The sequence below is a fragment of the Littorina saxatilis genome, linkage group LG1 (genome assembly GCF_037325665.1).
Source record: "Littorina saxatilis isolate snail1 linkage group LG1, US_GU_Lsax_2.0, whole genome shotgun sequence".
NCBI lineage: Eukaryota > Metazoa > Mollusca > Gastropoda > Littorinimorpha > Littorinidae > Littorina > Littorina saxatilis.
Genome location: NC_090245.1, coordinates 40,610,089 through 40,626,613, shown reverse-complemented (window position 1 = coordinate 40,626,613; position 16,525 = coordinate 40,610,089). Strand labels below are relative to the sequence as shown.

General features: G+C 42.7%; 1 protein-coding gene across 1 annotated transcript; it reads left to right on the top strand.

Moving 5' to 3' along the window:
• Positions 1-2,476: 2,476 nt before the first annotated feature.
• On the top strand, positions 2,477-16,412 carry LOC138969476 (uncharacterized). The gene is made up of 3 exons (XM_070342269.1): positions 2,477-4,122; positions 5,454-5,651; positions 6,138-16,412. Exons 1-3 carry the CDS (start codon positions 2,977-2,979, stop codon positions 8,940-8,942), a joined length of 4,149 nt encoding a protein of 1,382 aa, XP_070198370.1. The 5' UTR covers positions 2,477-2,976; the 3' UTR covers positions 8,943-16,412.
• Positions 16,413-16,525: the final 113 nt, after the last annotated feature.

The following is a 16,525-nucleotide window of genomic DNA, read 5'->3' as shown; positions in this document are numbered from 1 at the left end:
TCCGGCCACTCCAATTTGAATCTTAGATACGATGATAATGTTTGATAATGAAACCCTCAGCTCTGCATGGTCTAAGACAGAATGGTCAATGAGCATGAGCCATTGTGACACCCCCTTTAAATGGGGGTTTATATGTTTCACTATGTGTTTGTTTGTCTGTCTGTCCTCCTGTCAGATGTATGGTGTTTCTGGGTCGATTGAGCTGAAATTTGGTGTGTAGCTTATTTCATTCACGAGGCAGGCAGGCATCATGGTAGAAAATGGTAGAAATGTCACAGTTTAGAAGACACAGATATGGACATAATTATATTATGTCATTGCAAGGATCATATATTTACCTGCGCAAAACAGGGACAAAATCGCGACTGGGTATGGAGTAACACGAGTTGGGCAATAGAGACTTTAAGAATCCGAGAATAAAGAAATTTAAGGCCCAGGCTTGAGAAAAAAAAGAAGCCGAACCGTAGAAAAGAGGACGACAGCCGAAGAATGGATGATCTGTTTGAGTTAGAGAGATTTATTTCAAACAGATCGAGGAAGGCAGAAGAGGACGAAATGGGATGGAGGGAAGGGGGAAAAGTTTAAAAGACGGGAGTGGGCGGTGTTGGGGGTGGGGGCGGGTTTCGAACTTCATGGGCCGATCAGGGACAGAGGACTGATGTCGGAAACGATAAATCAGATGTGGAGGTGACGGGTTGTGGATGTCCCCCCTGTGCCCTTATCCCCCCCCCCCCCCCCCCCAACATTTTCTCATCAACTATCCTTTTCTCAGCTGTCTCTCATTCTTCTCCCTTCCCCCTGTTGTCGATCTGATGACCAGTAACACGAAGACCGTGCTGACGCTGCAGCCGTAACCTTAGAATGGATCCACCCCGACTTGTTTATGGCATCCCTTGAGTCTATTCGTACAGAGACTTTTCGTGGTAAGTTTGGAGACACTTATGCCTTTGTGTGCAAACGTACCTTCTCGCTTTTTGGTATTCCGTGGAATCTCTTTTTAGACCATTAATTACTGGTCTGGGAAAATTTGCTTTCAAGCGAGGGAGTCTTTAAATGAAGGCAATTTCCACAGATGTAATAACAGAAAATTGGAGAGATCAGGCTTTTGGAAGGTAGGAGGGGGAGGTGGTGGGTAATCGAGGGGTCTAAACCGAGGAAACTCGTTAATCCTTAAATCGGAGGGTTCCACTACACTCACCGATGTGAATACTGGCAGCTTGGGCCATCTAGGGGTCTTTGGTGGAAAGTCTTAAAGCTGTAGTGTAAGGGTTCCGCTGTGTATGATTACTGGCAGCTTGGGCCATCCCGTCAGTTGCCTGACCGTGCTGTCACACAACTCATTCACTAAACACTGCCCGCTGCGGCACGGCCCCTCTACACCTCCCCTCTTTCCCACCAGTCCCCTTCCTCCATAAGCCCCCCCCCCCCCCCCCGACACTTAAAAAAAAAAGTTGGGTGCACTGTGTCTTGTTGATTTATGGTACGCTTTCACTGCCATCAGGCGTTTTTACATATTTATGGTCCGATTATCATATTTCAGATTTACAGTCGCCATTACCCCGTCTCGAATTTACAACTTAATTTGACGTCAGCGATTATCAAAGAATAGATTTATGACATAATCACCGTTCTCAATCCTAAACATTTATCAGACCCTCCCACTCCCCCTCCCCCTCCCTCTACTTCTCCCTTCCCCCAGCACGTCAACTCGGGTCGTATCAGCTGCAAAGCTGCAAGGGTTTGCGTGGCGGAGTGACGAAAACCAATAGCTGTCCTTTTTTCCAGTCCTTTCCACTCCAGGCCGCCTTTGTCAGCGCGAGATTCGCACGTGCGCTGTGCGACTGAGACTGTCACAGCACGCGCTAGGAGAAAAAAAAATAAGAGAAAGAAGAGAAATTCGGGTCAAATCTAGGGAGGAAGGTGTTTTGGATTTTGGTGGGCTTTTTTGCGTGTGTTTTCCACTCTCTCTCTCTCTCTCTCTCTCTCTTCTTTTCTTTTTATTTCTTTCTTATTTTCGTGTCAGCGTGTCCGTGTTTCCTCCTCTCGTGCGGCAGCAGTGACGCTCGCTCTGATTGATGTTGATTGGTGTACGTGTTTTGTGCCGCTTCTAGCCAGGAAATAGAGCTCGCTTTTTATTCTTCTTTTTTCTCTCTTTCCTGCCTTCTTGTCCTCTTGGACTTTTTTCTTTTTTCTTTCTTTCTTGGGAGCACAAAATATCTAATAACAAGGTATGGCCTTGTATGTTACTGACTCGCTCTGTGTCCTTTGTGAACTTCAAGTATGATTTTGTTTCGTTTTGTTGTGTTTGTTTTTGTTTTGTTTTTTGATCTCGTGGTTGATTGTAACAGAATGATTTGCTGATTTCAGTAATATGCTGTGTTAATTATCAGATCGGACCTGTTTGCATTGGTTATGCGTGTTCACATGGAAGTTAAGATGGGTGCTCCGTTGGTTGATAAGGTGGCCACCTATTCGGCTAGTGGTGTTTGTTGTTGATGTTTTTGTTTTGTGCATCATTGTTGCCTTATGAATTGCTTTGGTGTCTGTTTTTGTAGACTTCTGATGGACAGTGACAAGTAAGCTAACAATCATTTTTTTCTTCTATGTACAGGTTCCCCAGGAGACAAGTCGGGCCAGGGTACGGGGGATTCAGGAGGAGAGGACTCACCTCTGGCCACAGATGAAGAGGAGGAGGACGAGGAAGAAGACCAGACAGGTGAGAACGACGAAGTGCCATCCGTCGAACAACCATCTGACGCAGATGACAACGCTTCCAGCACCTGTCCTCCCACTCAAGATGAGGATACCCTTTCCAAGCCTGCTGACCCTACAGAAAATCCATTGCCAAAACCACTCGTAGAAAGCCAGCGCGTTAGTCCCACGACCTCCACCACCCCAGCTTTGTCCCACACCTCCTCTCCCTCCCCTCCTCCCCCTCACCCACCGCCCAGCCTCAACCCTCTGGCCAGTCTGTCGATGATGACAGTGCCTGCCAGCCTGGAGGACGCTCATGTCAAGGAGGAAGCGACAGAAGAAGGAGAGAAAAGAAAAGGAGAGAAGCCCCTAGCAGCCAACGCCAAGAAAAGTTCCGTGCCAAAGAACCACACAGACAGCCACCACAGCCCTTCCAGGATGGCCTCTGTCCTCGTCCCCATGCCTTCTCGATCCATCCTCCATTCTCCAGAGAAAGATAAATCCAAGAGAAGATCCCCAGCGCCCAAGAACCTCAGTCGTCACCGAGTTCACAGCGACTTCTACGAGAGAATGGCAGCCCAGGCGTTAGCAGCTGCGACCATGACGTCCACTGTGCTGACTGAATCCGCCAACGAGCAGCCTCTGGATCTGTCCCGGAAATCCAGCCGCCCAAGATCTGTGTCGGAGCCTGACCCGCCCCCTGTGTCAAGGAAAGAAGGGAAGAGGAGTGGGAAGCAGGGGTCGGGAGGAGGAGAAGGTGGGATGAGCAACGGAATCTCCAGCCTGCAGAGTCTCCAAAACCGATTTGGCGGAGATTTTTTGATGGAGTCACCACGGCGACCGAGTAGCATCATCCCGCTCCAGTCTACCATCCTGCCCTCCAAGTCCATCCTCAGACCCCCACCCATCCCCGGAAATGGACTCTCCCACCTCAGCATTTCTGCTGCTGCTGCTGCCACCGCTTCTGCTGCTTCGTCCAGCCACCACCACCAGCAACATCAACCACACCACCACAACCACCACCACCAGGGTCAGAACACATCCAAACCAAAATCCACAGGGAGCAGCAAGGGGGAGCGCCTGGACAAGCTCTCTGCTTTCGCAACCACAGCGAATGCCACAACCACATCCAAAAAATCCGACAAACCACAGGAAGCTTCTGAAGCCTCCAGAAAAGCAGACAATACCCCCAAATCAGGGAAGAATGGATCAGCCACTGGAGTCAGCAGCTCAAGCCGCAAAGATGACGAAGACACAGGAGACAACAAGTATACGATACATCGGTGTTCATGCCAGAAATCGTTTGGGACGCTGTATGCGTTGAGCGCTCATCTGCAGGAAACGGGTCACGTTCCGTGCAGCAGCAAGCAGGCGTCGCTCATGGACTATCCTAAGCTGGTTCGTGGCCAGGACATGTGGCTCAATCAGGTCAGTGTGGGCTTAATGTCCTGCTTAGTGTCTCTGTACTTGTCTTGTCTTGTCTGTCTGTCTCTCTGTCTCTCTGTCTGTATGTATATGTATGTATGTCTCTCATTGGAGAGGGTTGGATGTAAAAACAAGTGGCGTAAGGCGAAATTACTACATTTAGTCAAGCTGTCGAACTCACGGAATGAACTGAACGCACTGTATTATTTCACCAAGACAGTACAGCTTCGTCAATCCCCGCGTGAAGGAAATCGCTCACCTTCCACGTGCAAAACGTAGCAATATTGACACGCCAGATTAGCGCGGTAGCGTATTGTGCTAAGCAGGAAAGCGCGCTTTTCTGTATTCTTGTTAACTTTCTGAGCTTGTTTTAAATACAACCTATCATATCTATATGTTTTTGGAATCAGGAAATGATAAAGAATAAGATGAAATCATTTTTGGATCGATTTCTTAAATTTTAATCGTAAGACTAATTAATCTATTTTCGTTAATTGTGATCACATTATAAGAGTAAACATGACATATGTATATATGTTTAGATTCAGAATGTGATCAAGAATACGATGCAATCAATTTTAAATCTGTTTGCGAAAAATCGATTTTAATGACAACTTTAATGAGCAAACTCATTAATTAATTTTTAAGCCTCCAAGCTGAAATGCAATACCAAAGTCCGGGTTTCGTCGAAGATTACTTGACCAAAATTTCAACCAATTTGGTTGAAAAATGAGAGCGTGACAATGCCGCCTCAACTTTCATGAAAAGCCGGATATGACGTCATCAAAGACATTTATCAAAAAAACTGAAAAAAACGCCTGGAGGTACCATACTCAGGATCTCTCATGTCAAGTTTCATGAAGATCGGTCCAGTAGTTTTCTCTGAATCGCTCTACATACACACACAGACACACACACACATACACCACGACCCTCGTCTCGATTCCCCCCTCTACGTTAAAACATTTAGTCAAAACTTGACTAAATGTAAAAAGCACCATTGTCAATAATGAATTCTCTTCCCTTCTCTTTTCTTCTATTCTCTGTTTTCTCCCTCTTTCTCTCTCTCTCATTTTCTCTCTAGAGCTCTCTCATTTTCTCTCTCTCTCTCTCTCTCTCTGTGTCTCTCTCTCTCTCTCTCTCTCTCTCTCTCTCTCTCTCTCTCTCTCTCTCTCTCTCTCTCTCTCTCTCTCTCTCTCTCTCTCTCTCTCTCTCTCTCTCTCTCTCTCTCTCTCTCTCTCTCTCTCTCTCTCTCTCTCTCTTTCACGCAAATTTCTGGATATGCCATGGATTTTTACCTCAGAATATTAACTCCTCCCCTTTGCTTTTTACAGGAATCAGAGCAGACGCGGAGGATACTGAGGTGCATGCAGTGCGGCGAGTCGTTCAAGTCACTGCCCATGTTGACCGTTCACATGATGCAGACTCAGCATTACTCAAAGATCGTCAGCGCTGAGCACGGCCGCCGCTCACACAAGTGTTCGGCTTACTGCGACAGAGAGCTGGATAAAGAGTGCATCTTCAAGTGCAAGGTACAGAAGTAATGCTATAAATTTAAGGACTTGCTATAAGCAAATAATTGTGATGTTAATTCATTGATCCAGTATATGACAGTGGTCTATGCTTCCCTTGCTTTGAGCAGGTAGTAATGGGGTTTTAGTATTTTTTTTCTGGTCGTATCTTTGAGCAGAAAATTCAGACAGTCTCTGATTTTGAATTCAATACAGTATCCTCTTTTGAATAGTTTTATTTTCTCTCTTCTGTTCTTTTGTTTTTATTGTTTTTATTGTTGGGTTGATTGTAAAAAAAAAACAAGGTCGCCTCACACCACCCCATCTCTACCTCTGTTTGACTTGATTTGGTGTGATATTTGTTTTTTAAATTACACACACAAAAACATTTGCAGGTAATGTAACCTTTAAAGTACAGGGTGTCCATTCTTCCCCTCTCCACTCCATATAACTTTAGTCCTATTTATTAAGTCTTGTTTACTAACTCATGGTTTGCCTTTTCAACAGGTGTGCCAAGAAACGTACACAGACATGGAGGGCCTGGCCAACCACATGATCGTGTCTGGTCACCATAAGAAGCAGATCCTGCGATCACACAACTACTCCGACCTAAGCATGCGCCACAAACATCGCAAGCGCTTCCTCAGCGACGAGGCCTCGGGATCCACAGTCGCCTCCCTGCTGGAGTATAAACGCAAATACCAGGGAGGAAGCGGGGGCTCCAACGGCTACCTATCACAGGTGGGGCGGGCAGGTGGGTCAGGATCGGGTTCTGCCACACCTGCCCCTAACGACGGATTCATCACCTGTGAGGTGTGCGGGAAGAAGATCGAGATGCAGGGGTTCGTAGATCACATTCGTCTGTGTCTGAGGCAGAAAGCGGAAGTCATTGATGCCTTGAAGCAGAAACTGGCTGCTGAAGAGGGCTGCTCCAGCAAAGCGGCAGAGTCTTCCACTCAGCCGGATTCCAAAGAGGATTCGCTGGACACTTCAGAGCAACCTCTGCCCAGCACCAGAGACAGCGCTCTGTTCAAGCGCCTGAACTCTCTCACCAGTGCTTCGCCTGACAAGGACACGGACAGTGTTCACAAAGACAATGACAGTGCTGAGGAGAAAGAGGAAGAATCCAGGGCAATGGAGATGGATGTAAATAAAAATGAAAGCCATGATGTTGCTAAAATCCAAACCAAAGACAGTGATATAACCAGTGTCAAATCCAAAGACAGTACTGACGATTCTTCACAGTTGCCTGAATCACTATCCAAAGATGCTGAAGAATCCAGCTCAAAGCCAAAGAAAGATGAAAACAGTCCCTCAGAAGAAGATGCTTCTGAAGAGCTTTTAGACAAAAGCAAGCCTTCTGCAAAATCACCAGACCATTCTCCATTACATTCTGACACAGAAGATAAGGAGCAAACAGAAACCAAAATGAAAAGCAGCAGTGCCCCGCCCAGAATCCCATCACCAATGACAGATGAAGATAACACGTCAGAGCGCTCTCCTTGCCACTCCCCCCAGAGTGGGCTGAGCCAATCAGGAGACAGCAGACCACCGACTCCAGTGGCCACTCCTCTGCCTTCTTCTCCACAGCCCAATCCTACGCCCCCTCCTCCCCAAACCCCTGATAGCACCAAAAGCTGCTCCCAGTCACAGAAACGAGAGCACGAGTCTGATGAGGACGGAGATAACGAAGCCGAAGAAGAAGACCAAGATCAAGAGAAAAACAGAAAGCGCAAGAAAATCAGAGTGGAGGAGCCAGAAAGAAAGCGCCAAAAAGATGCACAAGAGGTGGAGTGTCTTCGAAAGAAAATCAAAGTGGAAATACCTGATGATGATGAGTACTTCAAGAAAACACCCTCACCAGTATCAGTACCATTGACTGGCACTCCCAGTCCAAAGAGATCAGAGAGAAGCGAGAGAAACTCGGGCAAAGCACTTGACCAGAGTCTGGACATCATCGACCCCAACAGGGAGGAGTCAGCCAAGAGCAGTGGTAGCTCCGCCCTCAAGGCCATGGAGTCATTCATCGAGAGAAGCTTCAGCTCTAAGTTTGACGCCAGGCGGAATGCCATGTCAGGGTTTGCTGCTCTCGGGGGGTCAGGCCATCTGCCCATCATGGGAATGAGCAGGATGGTACCACGCTCCTCCCCCTCCCCCTCCACTGCCACCTCCTCCATGAGCTACCTGTCCAGGTTCTCCAAGTTCTTCCCCTTACACGCCCCTTCCTCCTCCTCCTCTAAATACCTGGATGTTGCCATGGATACACCACTGCCTTCCTTTGAGAAGAACGTCCTTTCCTCGCTGAGCGCAAAGTCTGCTGAACTCCTGGAGAAAACCAGGAACACGGAGAGGGACTTTGCTAGGCACAGGGTGATGATCTCCAACGGCCTTACGTCCAAGCAGAGCAGAGAAATGGCGAGCAAGACAAAGCCCTCGGCCACAGCAACAAGCAGGACTGCTGAGAGCGACAAAGAGGGAGGGGAGAGCGATGAGAACAAAGATGCCAAGAAGAAAGACGAAGAAGACTCTGAGATGGAGGAAGAGGGTGAGAAGAAAGATGAAGACTTGGCTACCAAGTACTTGAACCTGGATGAAGAGGAGAAGAAAGAAGACAAGGTGGAGTCAGAGGAGGACTTGGAGGAGGGGCCTTTGGCTCAACCCAGCACCAGCAGTGGCAGTGGCAGCAGCTCAGGGAAGAAGTCAGCCCTGGATTCGTTGAGCAGCTTTGTGTACGGCCAGCCCTTGACCAGCGAGCATCCCTTGGACAGTCTGCAGAAACTCCTCACCAAGACCAGCATTCCCAAGATGATGTCCACAGCCGCTGCTGCTGGCGCCTTCCCCCATTTCAACCCCCTTCATTACCCTTACCTGACAGAACAGATGATGGAAAGGATGGGCTTCTCTCCCCCAGATCTTCCCATGGCATCCCCGCCCTCCACGTCTGCCAAGCCCCTCAACCTGTCCATGAAGGCTTGGGGAGGGGGCAGCGACGAAGAGGACCCTGACATTCACCCTGACTACGACTCTCCGTCGACCTCTCGCGACCTTGACGACAGTAACCACGGCAGCCCCCCAGTTCTGGGCCCGGACGGAGAACTGACAGAGTACAAGTGTGCAGCCTGCAGCAGGAGGTTCGCATCAAAAGGGTCATACAGGTATCACCTGAGTCGCTGCCACCTGTCCAGCGTCAAGAAGTACGGCATCAAAGAGGCGTTTAACATGTCACCTTACGTTTACCTGCCCCTGGATCATACCGCCAAGTTCACCAAGTACTACCAGATGGCGCAGGAGCTGGCCAGCAAAGGGAAGTGACTAGAGTTAACCAGCAAAGGGAAGTGACTCAGGAGGGTTGTTCCCCTTTGCCAGATGTACCTCCCTTTTTGTGACACTGCCAAGTTGTATAAGATGAAAAGAATGAAGAAGCTGATGTGACGACTCGGTGCTTTTGTCCTTAAGGACCATCAAGGCCAAGGCAAGGCAGAATTTATTTTGGATAACTGCAGGGACTACATCAAAAGGTAACATTACACAGCCAGCTTGGTTTGAACTCCTGTGCATCAAAGTCAGCTGTTCATCTGACTGTGGTGTTTGTGTCTAAATAAAGGTCTGCAGTGTCTAGCAAAAAAGAACATGGACAGGAACTGCTGTGAAAATATCTACGCAAAGTCTATCTTTGCCGTGAAAGGTACATTGGACTGCATAAAAAATTGTCTGTTGGAAGTCGATCTTTGCCGTGAAAGCTACATTGGACTGTATAAGAACATATCTGAAAGAAGTATATCTTTACCGTGAAAGCTACATTGGACTGTATAAGAAAATGTATAAAATAAGTCTATATCTTCACCATGAAAGCTACATTCGACTTTTTTAGAAAACGTCTAAAGGAAGTCTATGTTCACCGTGAAAGCTACAGAGGACTGTATAAGGAAATATCTGAAAGAAGGCTATCTTTACTGTAAAAGCTACATTGGACTGTATAAGACAAGTTCCTGTATGGATAGCCTAATAGATTGAAGGGGCGTTAAAAACCAACAGCCAACAAGTTCCTGTGTGGCTGGTGCATTGCAGAGTGATCGATAGCTTCGAGGAACTGTATAAGAGAACTGAATAAGAGAATGCCTGCATGAATTAATCTTCACCAGCATTCCTCTCTGTCTGTGTGTAGACTACAAGTTGTGTTGTGGTTGGCCATGCAACAAAGGACATAATGGTGACACAACCAGAAGGGCACAAGTGCCATTTCTTTGGATTGGATCATATGAAATGAGGTAAATCTCTGTTAATGAGGGTTATGGCATACATGTGTGTTTTTTTCTTTCCTCACGCCCTCGCCTGGAGAGGGACTAATGTGTCAGTGAGAGAGATACGCACAGTTCTTGTGACCTGATGCAGCACTGGTTGTACAAAAGTGAATGCCAGACTCGGGAATATGGTGGACGTAAACCTCATTCTGAGGCTATAGTAAGGCCTTGGATGGAAAGGATGTTACCCTGACAAAACTGAGACAAAAACTGTGGTGAGAAAAATGTTGTTTTGTTGTTGATGTGGACATGGTTGCCTTTTTATACAATCTGCTTTAAAAACTACAGTTGATGTTGTTGAATTACACACACACACACACACACACGTTGGTCAAGCGTGCCAGTGAAGTCAAACTGACAGAAACAAGGGCAGCAACCCTCCCCTGAACATCTGTAGTACAGTATCTTCCTTCATGGACATAGTTGTGACAGAAGGAGGCTGCAATGTTGTTATTGAGTTGAGTAACAAGGCTGGTTGTATGGTGGCTTTACATTATCTGTGGCTTTTCTTGTGAAATGTGTATTTGTTGTGTACTACTTGTCGAGAATTGTGTAAACCTTTATTGTTGACAGGGAGAACAAAAGTGAGGAGACGAGCTAATCGTCAAAAAAGACAAGTCAGTCTAGAGTTTGATGCATTCAGAAAGTGGATTGATAGCAGCTTTTATTACCAATTCAGTGCCCCATATGGCTTTTTGATTCTAGGTGACCCTCTAAATGTTATAACGTTCAGGCAGGGACCCTTTTTGTTTATCAAGCTAAAAATTAACAAGACAAAGTAAAAATTTAAATCAACAATATCAGCGTGATTTATTCTAACGAATGACACTTTAAAATTAAATGCTGTCAGATAATACTCTCTTTATCTAAAAAATACCGAAAAGCGAGTTTTGTCGGTGGGTGCTTTACGGAACAGCAAGGCACCGCCCATCCTCTTAGACTGAGTGTACAATGCCGACCCGCTCACTTGAAATCTAAATTATCTAAGTTCGGAAAAATCAAGTGAAATTGCGTCACTCGCTTTACGTCAAATGTATCTGTACGTCATTTTCCATCCGTCTGGAGTCGGTTCTTAATCTGTCGCTCTCTGTTCAACAAGAAAAAGCGAAGCAACCAAAACGCATGTTCAACATGGTTTATCTTGTGAGATTGTTGTGTGTCAAACGCATATGACCTGTGAATATTCATCACGTCAGGTGTGTTACTCTGATTGGCTGACCCAGGTCACGAGAATTCTTTGACTGACAGGCATCAAATCAGATAGGAGCGCTCAAGTTCCCATTGCGGCTGTTCTGTCTAATTCGCGGGGTCGCTTCGAAATTTCTTTTGGTCGAATTAAATGGTAATAAAACCGTTATTTCTAATATGCTGACTGTTAGCAAATGATAACAGACATGTCTCACAAACGATATCAGCATTCGCCTAAAAGGCTCATGCTTGATATCTTTTTTCTCGACATGTCTGTTATGATCATTTGCTAACAGTCAGCATATTAGAAATAACTCATAATATCTGTCAGACACACATTCTTGCGGTTATTTTTTTAGATGCATAACATATATATCATAGCTTGTGGTGCAGATCAATATTTTTATTAACTACAGAAAAGTTCAGACACTTTGGCTAAAAAGTAGAAATGCCAGTCCCATTTTTTTGTTTAACCTAAAGCCTGGGCTTCTGCAATTGTTCCTGTTTTAGGTTTTGCACTTTCAGGTTTCATACATTTTGTCAAGTGTTTGTATTTATGTTTAAGATAAGCGTTACTGGTTTCATAGTTTTAGAGAATGCTGTTATGCTGCATTTAAGACATGTATGTGGTGACAGCCTATAGTTGCAGGCAAGCTGTACACCCCGTTTAATAGAACTGCATTTCCAAGGCATTTTATACAGTTATGTATATATATAAATCATTTATTGATTTTGTATTTGCTTCTTCAGAATAAGTACATACTAAGAAAAAGGCCACTGAACATGACACGAGACATACATTTGCTCATGTAGTAGACATTCAGTGGAAGTAAATACAGCATAGTTTTCAGTCAGGCTGTTTTCATTCATCCCGTTTTGACTTTTTTGAGACACTGATCAAGACAGTTAAAAAAATTATCGTGTGATTGTATTTTTGTGTATAATGGTGGTACCTGTGGCATGAGACCCCTCCCAAATGTCCCATGACATGACACCTCCAGATAACTTTTCATTGTTTTGGGGGATCTCTTCCCTTCTTTTTGTTTGTTTGTTTGTTGGCAGCAGGATAAAAGACTGCTTCAAAACATTCATATTTTTAGAAAATATAAAAGCTAAACCTGTAGAATTGTTGAAAGATTTGCAAAAGATAAAACACTGGAAATTGGTTTATTGCAACAGCAAGCGCACATCTAGGTTTTTGTAAGATATTGAGGTGTGTCACTCTTTAATTGCAAGAAACAATACAATGATACAGTGAAACCCCCTTTAAGACTACGTACCCCCCCCCTCCCAATTTAAGATACATGTCCTAGTTAAGACCCTGTTTTCTAAGATTTTCTGATCATGTCTTCTATAAATGTTCTTCCATTTTAAGACTACCTCTTTTTTTCAGATCTGATTTTAAAGCTCTTCAAAGAGGGGTTCCACTGTATCTGTGAGGAAAGCACACCCTTTTGACCAGCTAAAGCGTTCTTACATTGCAGGTGGCCTGTCATGACAGGTGTATTGTAGTCAAAATAAAGACAAAAATGTCCTTTACAGGTACCACTGTATTTGGTGAGATTTCAAATGGCAGACACAATAAAATTGGAAAAATAATCAGGAATCTTGCAAGAATTACGGATACTGTGATATCTTTATAACGATGGATACTGAAAGATTATCTTTCAATTAGAAAGCTAACGCAGAATCGTGCAATAACTGCGGATACTATAGAAGATTATTTTTCAATCCAGACCGCCATGAGTAAAACAAATGATATAAGGATTTATATTTTTTGTAGTGTTTCCTGAATAGACAAGAGCATGTGCAGGAGATGTATTGTACACAGGCCATTATGATATGATTTTATTCTTTATGCATCAAAAAATATTCTATGATATAATGTACCTTAACATTTACAGATGAAACATATTCCACAGCTTTAAACCAAAGCATATATGATTATAATACACCCAAGAAACTTTTTTTTAATGTGAGTTTTGTGGCATATGTTTTGAAGTATTAATGCTGCTTTTGTTATGTGATCTTTCCAGTAAGAATTGAAATTGTGACATAAGAATGGAATGTACATTAATAATTTGTGATAAAGCATAATTCAAATTGAAATGTACATATGAAAGACTTTTTTATCATGTATATACTGATGCAACCATTTTCCGAGCTTCTTTAACTTTCTTCTTCTTGAAATCCTCTAAGTGTGCTTTTGTGTGAGAGTGACTACCACTCTACGTTTGCTAATGACGACCTTTGTGTATGTGTAAGTGTACTTGAGCTGAATGAAGCTGAGCTGCTTGGTTTCTATAGAAGCTTGTAAATGTTGTTGCCAAGAAAGCATTATTCATAGCAGGCTCCAGGAAGTTCCAAGACATGAATATCAGGTGTACTTTTTACTCCGTATACAAACTTACCCACACATACATGCCAATATATGTATTGTAATATTAGAGCACTTTCTTGTTCTGATACAGAAATCCTTTTTTGTATTTCACACCTAAATCTTCTACTGTTTTTTATTTTATCATACTTTTATTTTTTTCTGTATTTCCTGGGAATTTGTTGGTCATTGTTTTGTTGCTTTTTAAGAGGCATACCACAGCTGCTTTCCTGATTTAGAATAACTGAAGTCCAAAGTTAAACTGTGTATAGTTTTATAGACCCAAAAGCTTTATTTCGTACAAAGCATGATTGAAGAGGCATTTTATAAGATGAGGACAGATTCTTACACAATAATCAGTATGTCAGCAATGGCGTTTGGTGTTGGCATTACGCTAAAACTTATTTCCAATCGACAAAATCTTGCTGTTGTTTTGGCAGAGCTGCTGAACTACCCAAAACTTCCACAAATTGGCAGAACGTTTATAGGTGTTTTATCGAATTTGCAGAAGAAAGTAGCTCCTAGCAACAATCATCCCTGAATGATGTTGAAAGGGTAGATGGAGTGCTTACATTGAAGATGACATGACGTTGAAAACAAATCGGCAGTAAATCTTTTGTGCAACAGTTGTGTAAACATTTGAGTTAGGGGACCCCAGCTGACCTATTCCTTACTTTTTTCAGATAACGATTAATCTAATATTTCTGAGACAGAAATCATTCATGGTTAAGTTGGATATAGAAGTACATAGTGCACTGTCACAGAAAAGAGAATAAGAAGGCAACCTAAAATTGAGTGGAAGTGAGTTGAAAAGGACAAATGATATTGACAAAATGTAGATCAATGTTAAGCAGAATGTTTTTTGTTTAAGGAAAATGTTTTACCACTGTGTAGACACATTTCATCAAAAGCAAACCAAATGTGCTAATGCACAAAGTATGAAGAGATTAAGAGCTATCAATACATGTACTACATATTGTAAAACCAACTTTGCTTGTCTATTCCGTGAATTCTCTCAATCAGTCTGCTCTATAGTTGCACGGGTTCTCTTCCACATTTGACTGAAGAACATCAGTCAATGAAGAACATCAGTACATTGAATATGTATTCTACATCCAAAACTACAAAAAGAACCATCAAGTCTATCTTTTCATATTTGCTGTCCCTTTTCTGTGGTTCAAACATTTACGGAAATACATGTACATGTTTTTTGGTAATCTTGAAGTTTTTTCTTCTTCAGATTGTATGCTTTCTTTGTGATAACAGATATCAAACATGTTACTTGCCAAGGTGGGAAAGTTGGGGCCAAACCCAAACTTGCTGAAACAAAAAAATTCAATTTTGGTTCCAAGATTAACTGGATTCAGGTATTGTTATTTCTGTAGTCCCATTTGTTGCTGGAAGAATTGAACATCTGATTTTTTTTTTACTTTGAATTTGCTTGTCTTCCATCTGTCTTATTGTCTTATTCTATGACATGATACATACCCCTTGTCTTTTTTTCACATTTTTAAAAAAAAATTGTAATAATGTCAGTATTTGTGAAAATAAATATATTTCTTGCTAATTTGTAGATCTATGCTTTCCACAAAAAAGACAGTATATCTATATATATATAATTTCAGATATGATTTTTGTTTTCTTTTTGTTCGTAAATCCAATGTTGTGTGCACACACCATCTTAAAAAAAAATGGGTGTAGTTTCACAGTGAAAAAATGTAACAAAATATGGTGGACATTTTATTGTTGGCAGGAAAACATTTGTTCTTTTCCGTTGGTTTTTTTCTTTTTTTCCCTCTATATATGTTTTTCAGATAGTTGTGATTTCCAAACATCACAGATGCTTTACACATCCTATACGAGTGTCATGTTTTCTGTGTTTTTGGTCCGTTAATTAGTATGGTTTCGACTCGTATTTGTTTGCATGTGTGTTTACATAACTTTGGATTTTTGTTGCCAACAGATTTTTGGTGCTATTATGATAGATTGTTCAACCACACTTACTTTTACTGTCAACACTCTACACAGGCTTCACTCTGTCAATTAAATTTTGCTGATGACAGCCCACAATTTTTCTTCCATTTGAATTTTGTTCAATTGATTTTGCCCTGCTTTTAAAGCATTCGAGCATTTAAGGTAATACAGTGTACCATGTCTGTATGAATATTTTTGTAATTAGATATGAAGAAAATTCAACAACAACCCACATAATGGTCTGTGTAAATGTATTTGTTGTTCACAAGCATAATATCTGCCTTTTTATCTTTGACTGTCTGTTGTTTTGTTCATTTTTGTAAAGAAGCTGTCTGAATTTTGCAAATTCTTGGTAGCAGAACTCTTTGGTTTGATTTTGATTTGTTGTTCCGTTTTGATGCTGTGGATGAGGAGGGGGAGGTCACGGGGTATTGTTTTTAAGAGTGGTTTCTTTGTTGTTGACAATGTTTATGACACGTTATATGACTGCTTCTTGTTGACCTGTGCCATTTCACTAGGAGAAACTATTTCTAAAGTTTATTTTTAGTATTGTCCATTTCAAACCAATGCGGTGCGATTTGCCTATGTTACCACAGGATGCTAAGTTCAAATAAGCCTGTGTGAAATTCAGTATGGTATGAACACTGAAAAGGTAAAAAGATACCATTAATAGCAGTATGCACGTAAGTGGTGATCGGAGAAAGCGTAGAAGACTGTTTCTTCCTACTCCTGAATTTTGTTCTTCTAAGTGAAGGGATATCATTTCATGAGTGACTTGAGAGTCATTTTTGTCCTTAGTTATCATCAGCTGGGGCGTGTTCTTCTCTTTTTTCAATTGTACAAATCAAATCAAATGCTTTGGTGTAAAATTCCACTGCTCTTTTGAAGTCTTTTTCAAAATCTGTCATTGTGACGAGTGAATTAAAGTATATTTGTACCCAATGTTGTACCGTGGGGATACAAAATGTGTGTGTGTGTGTGTGTGTGTGAACAAGAGAGTGTTGTGTCAAATTTTGTATCTGCACACTGAAATGTGACCCTCCACCACGGAATGA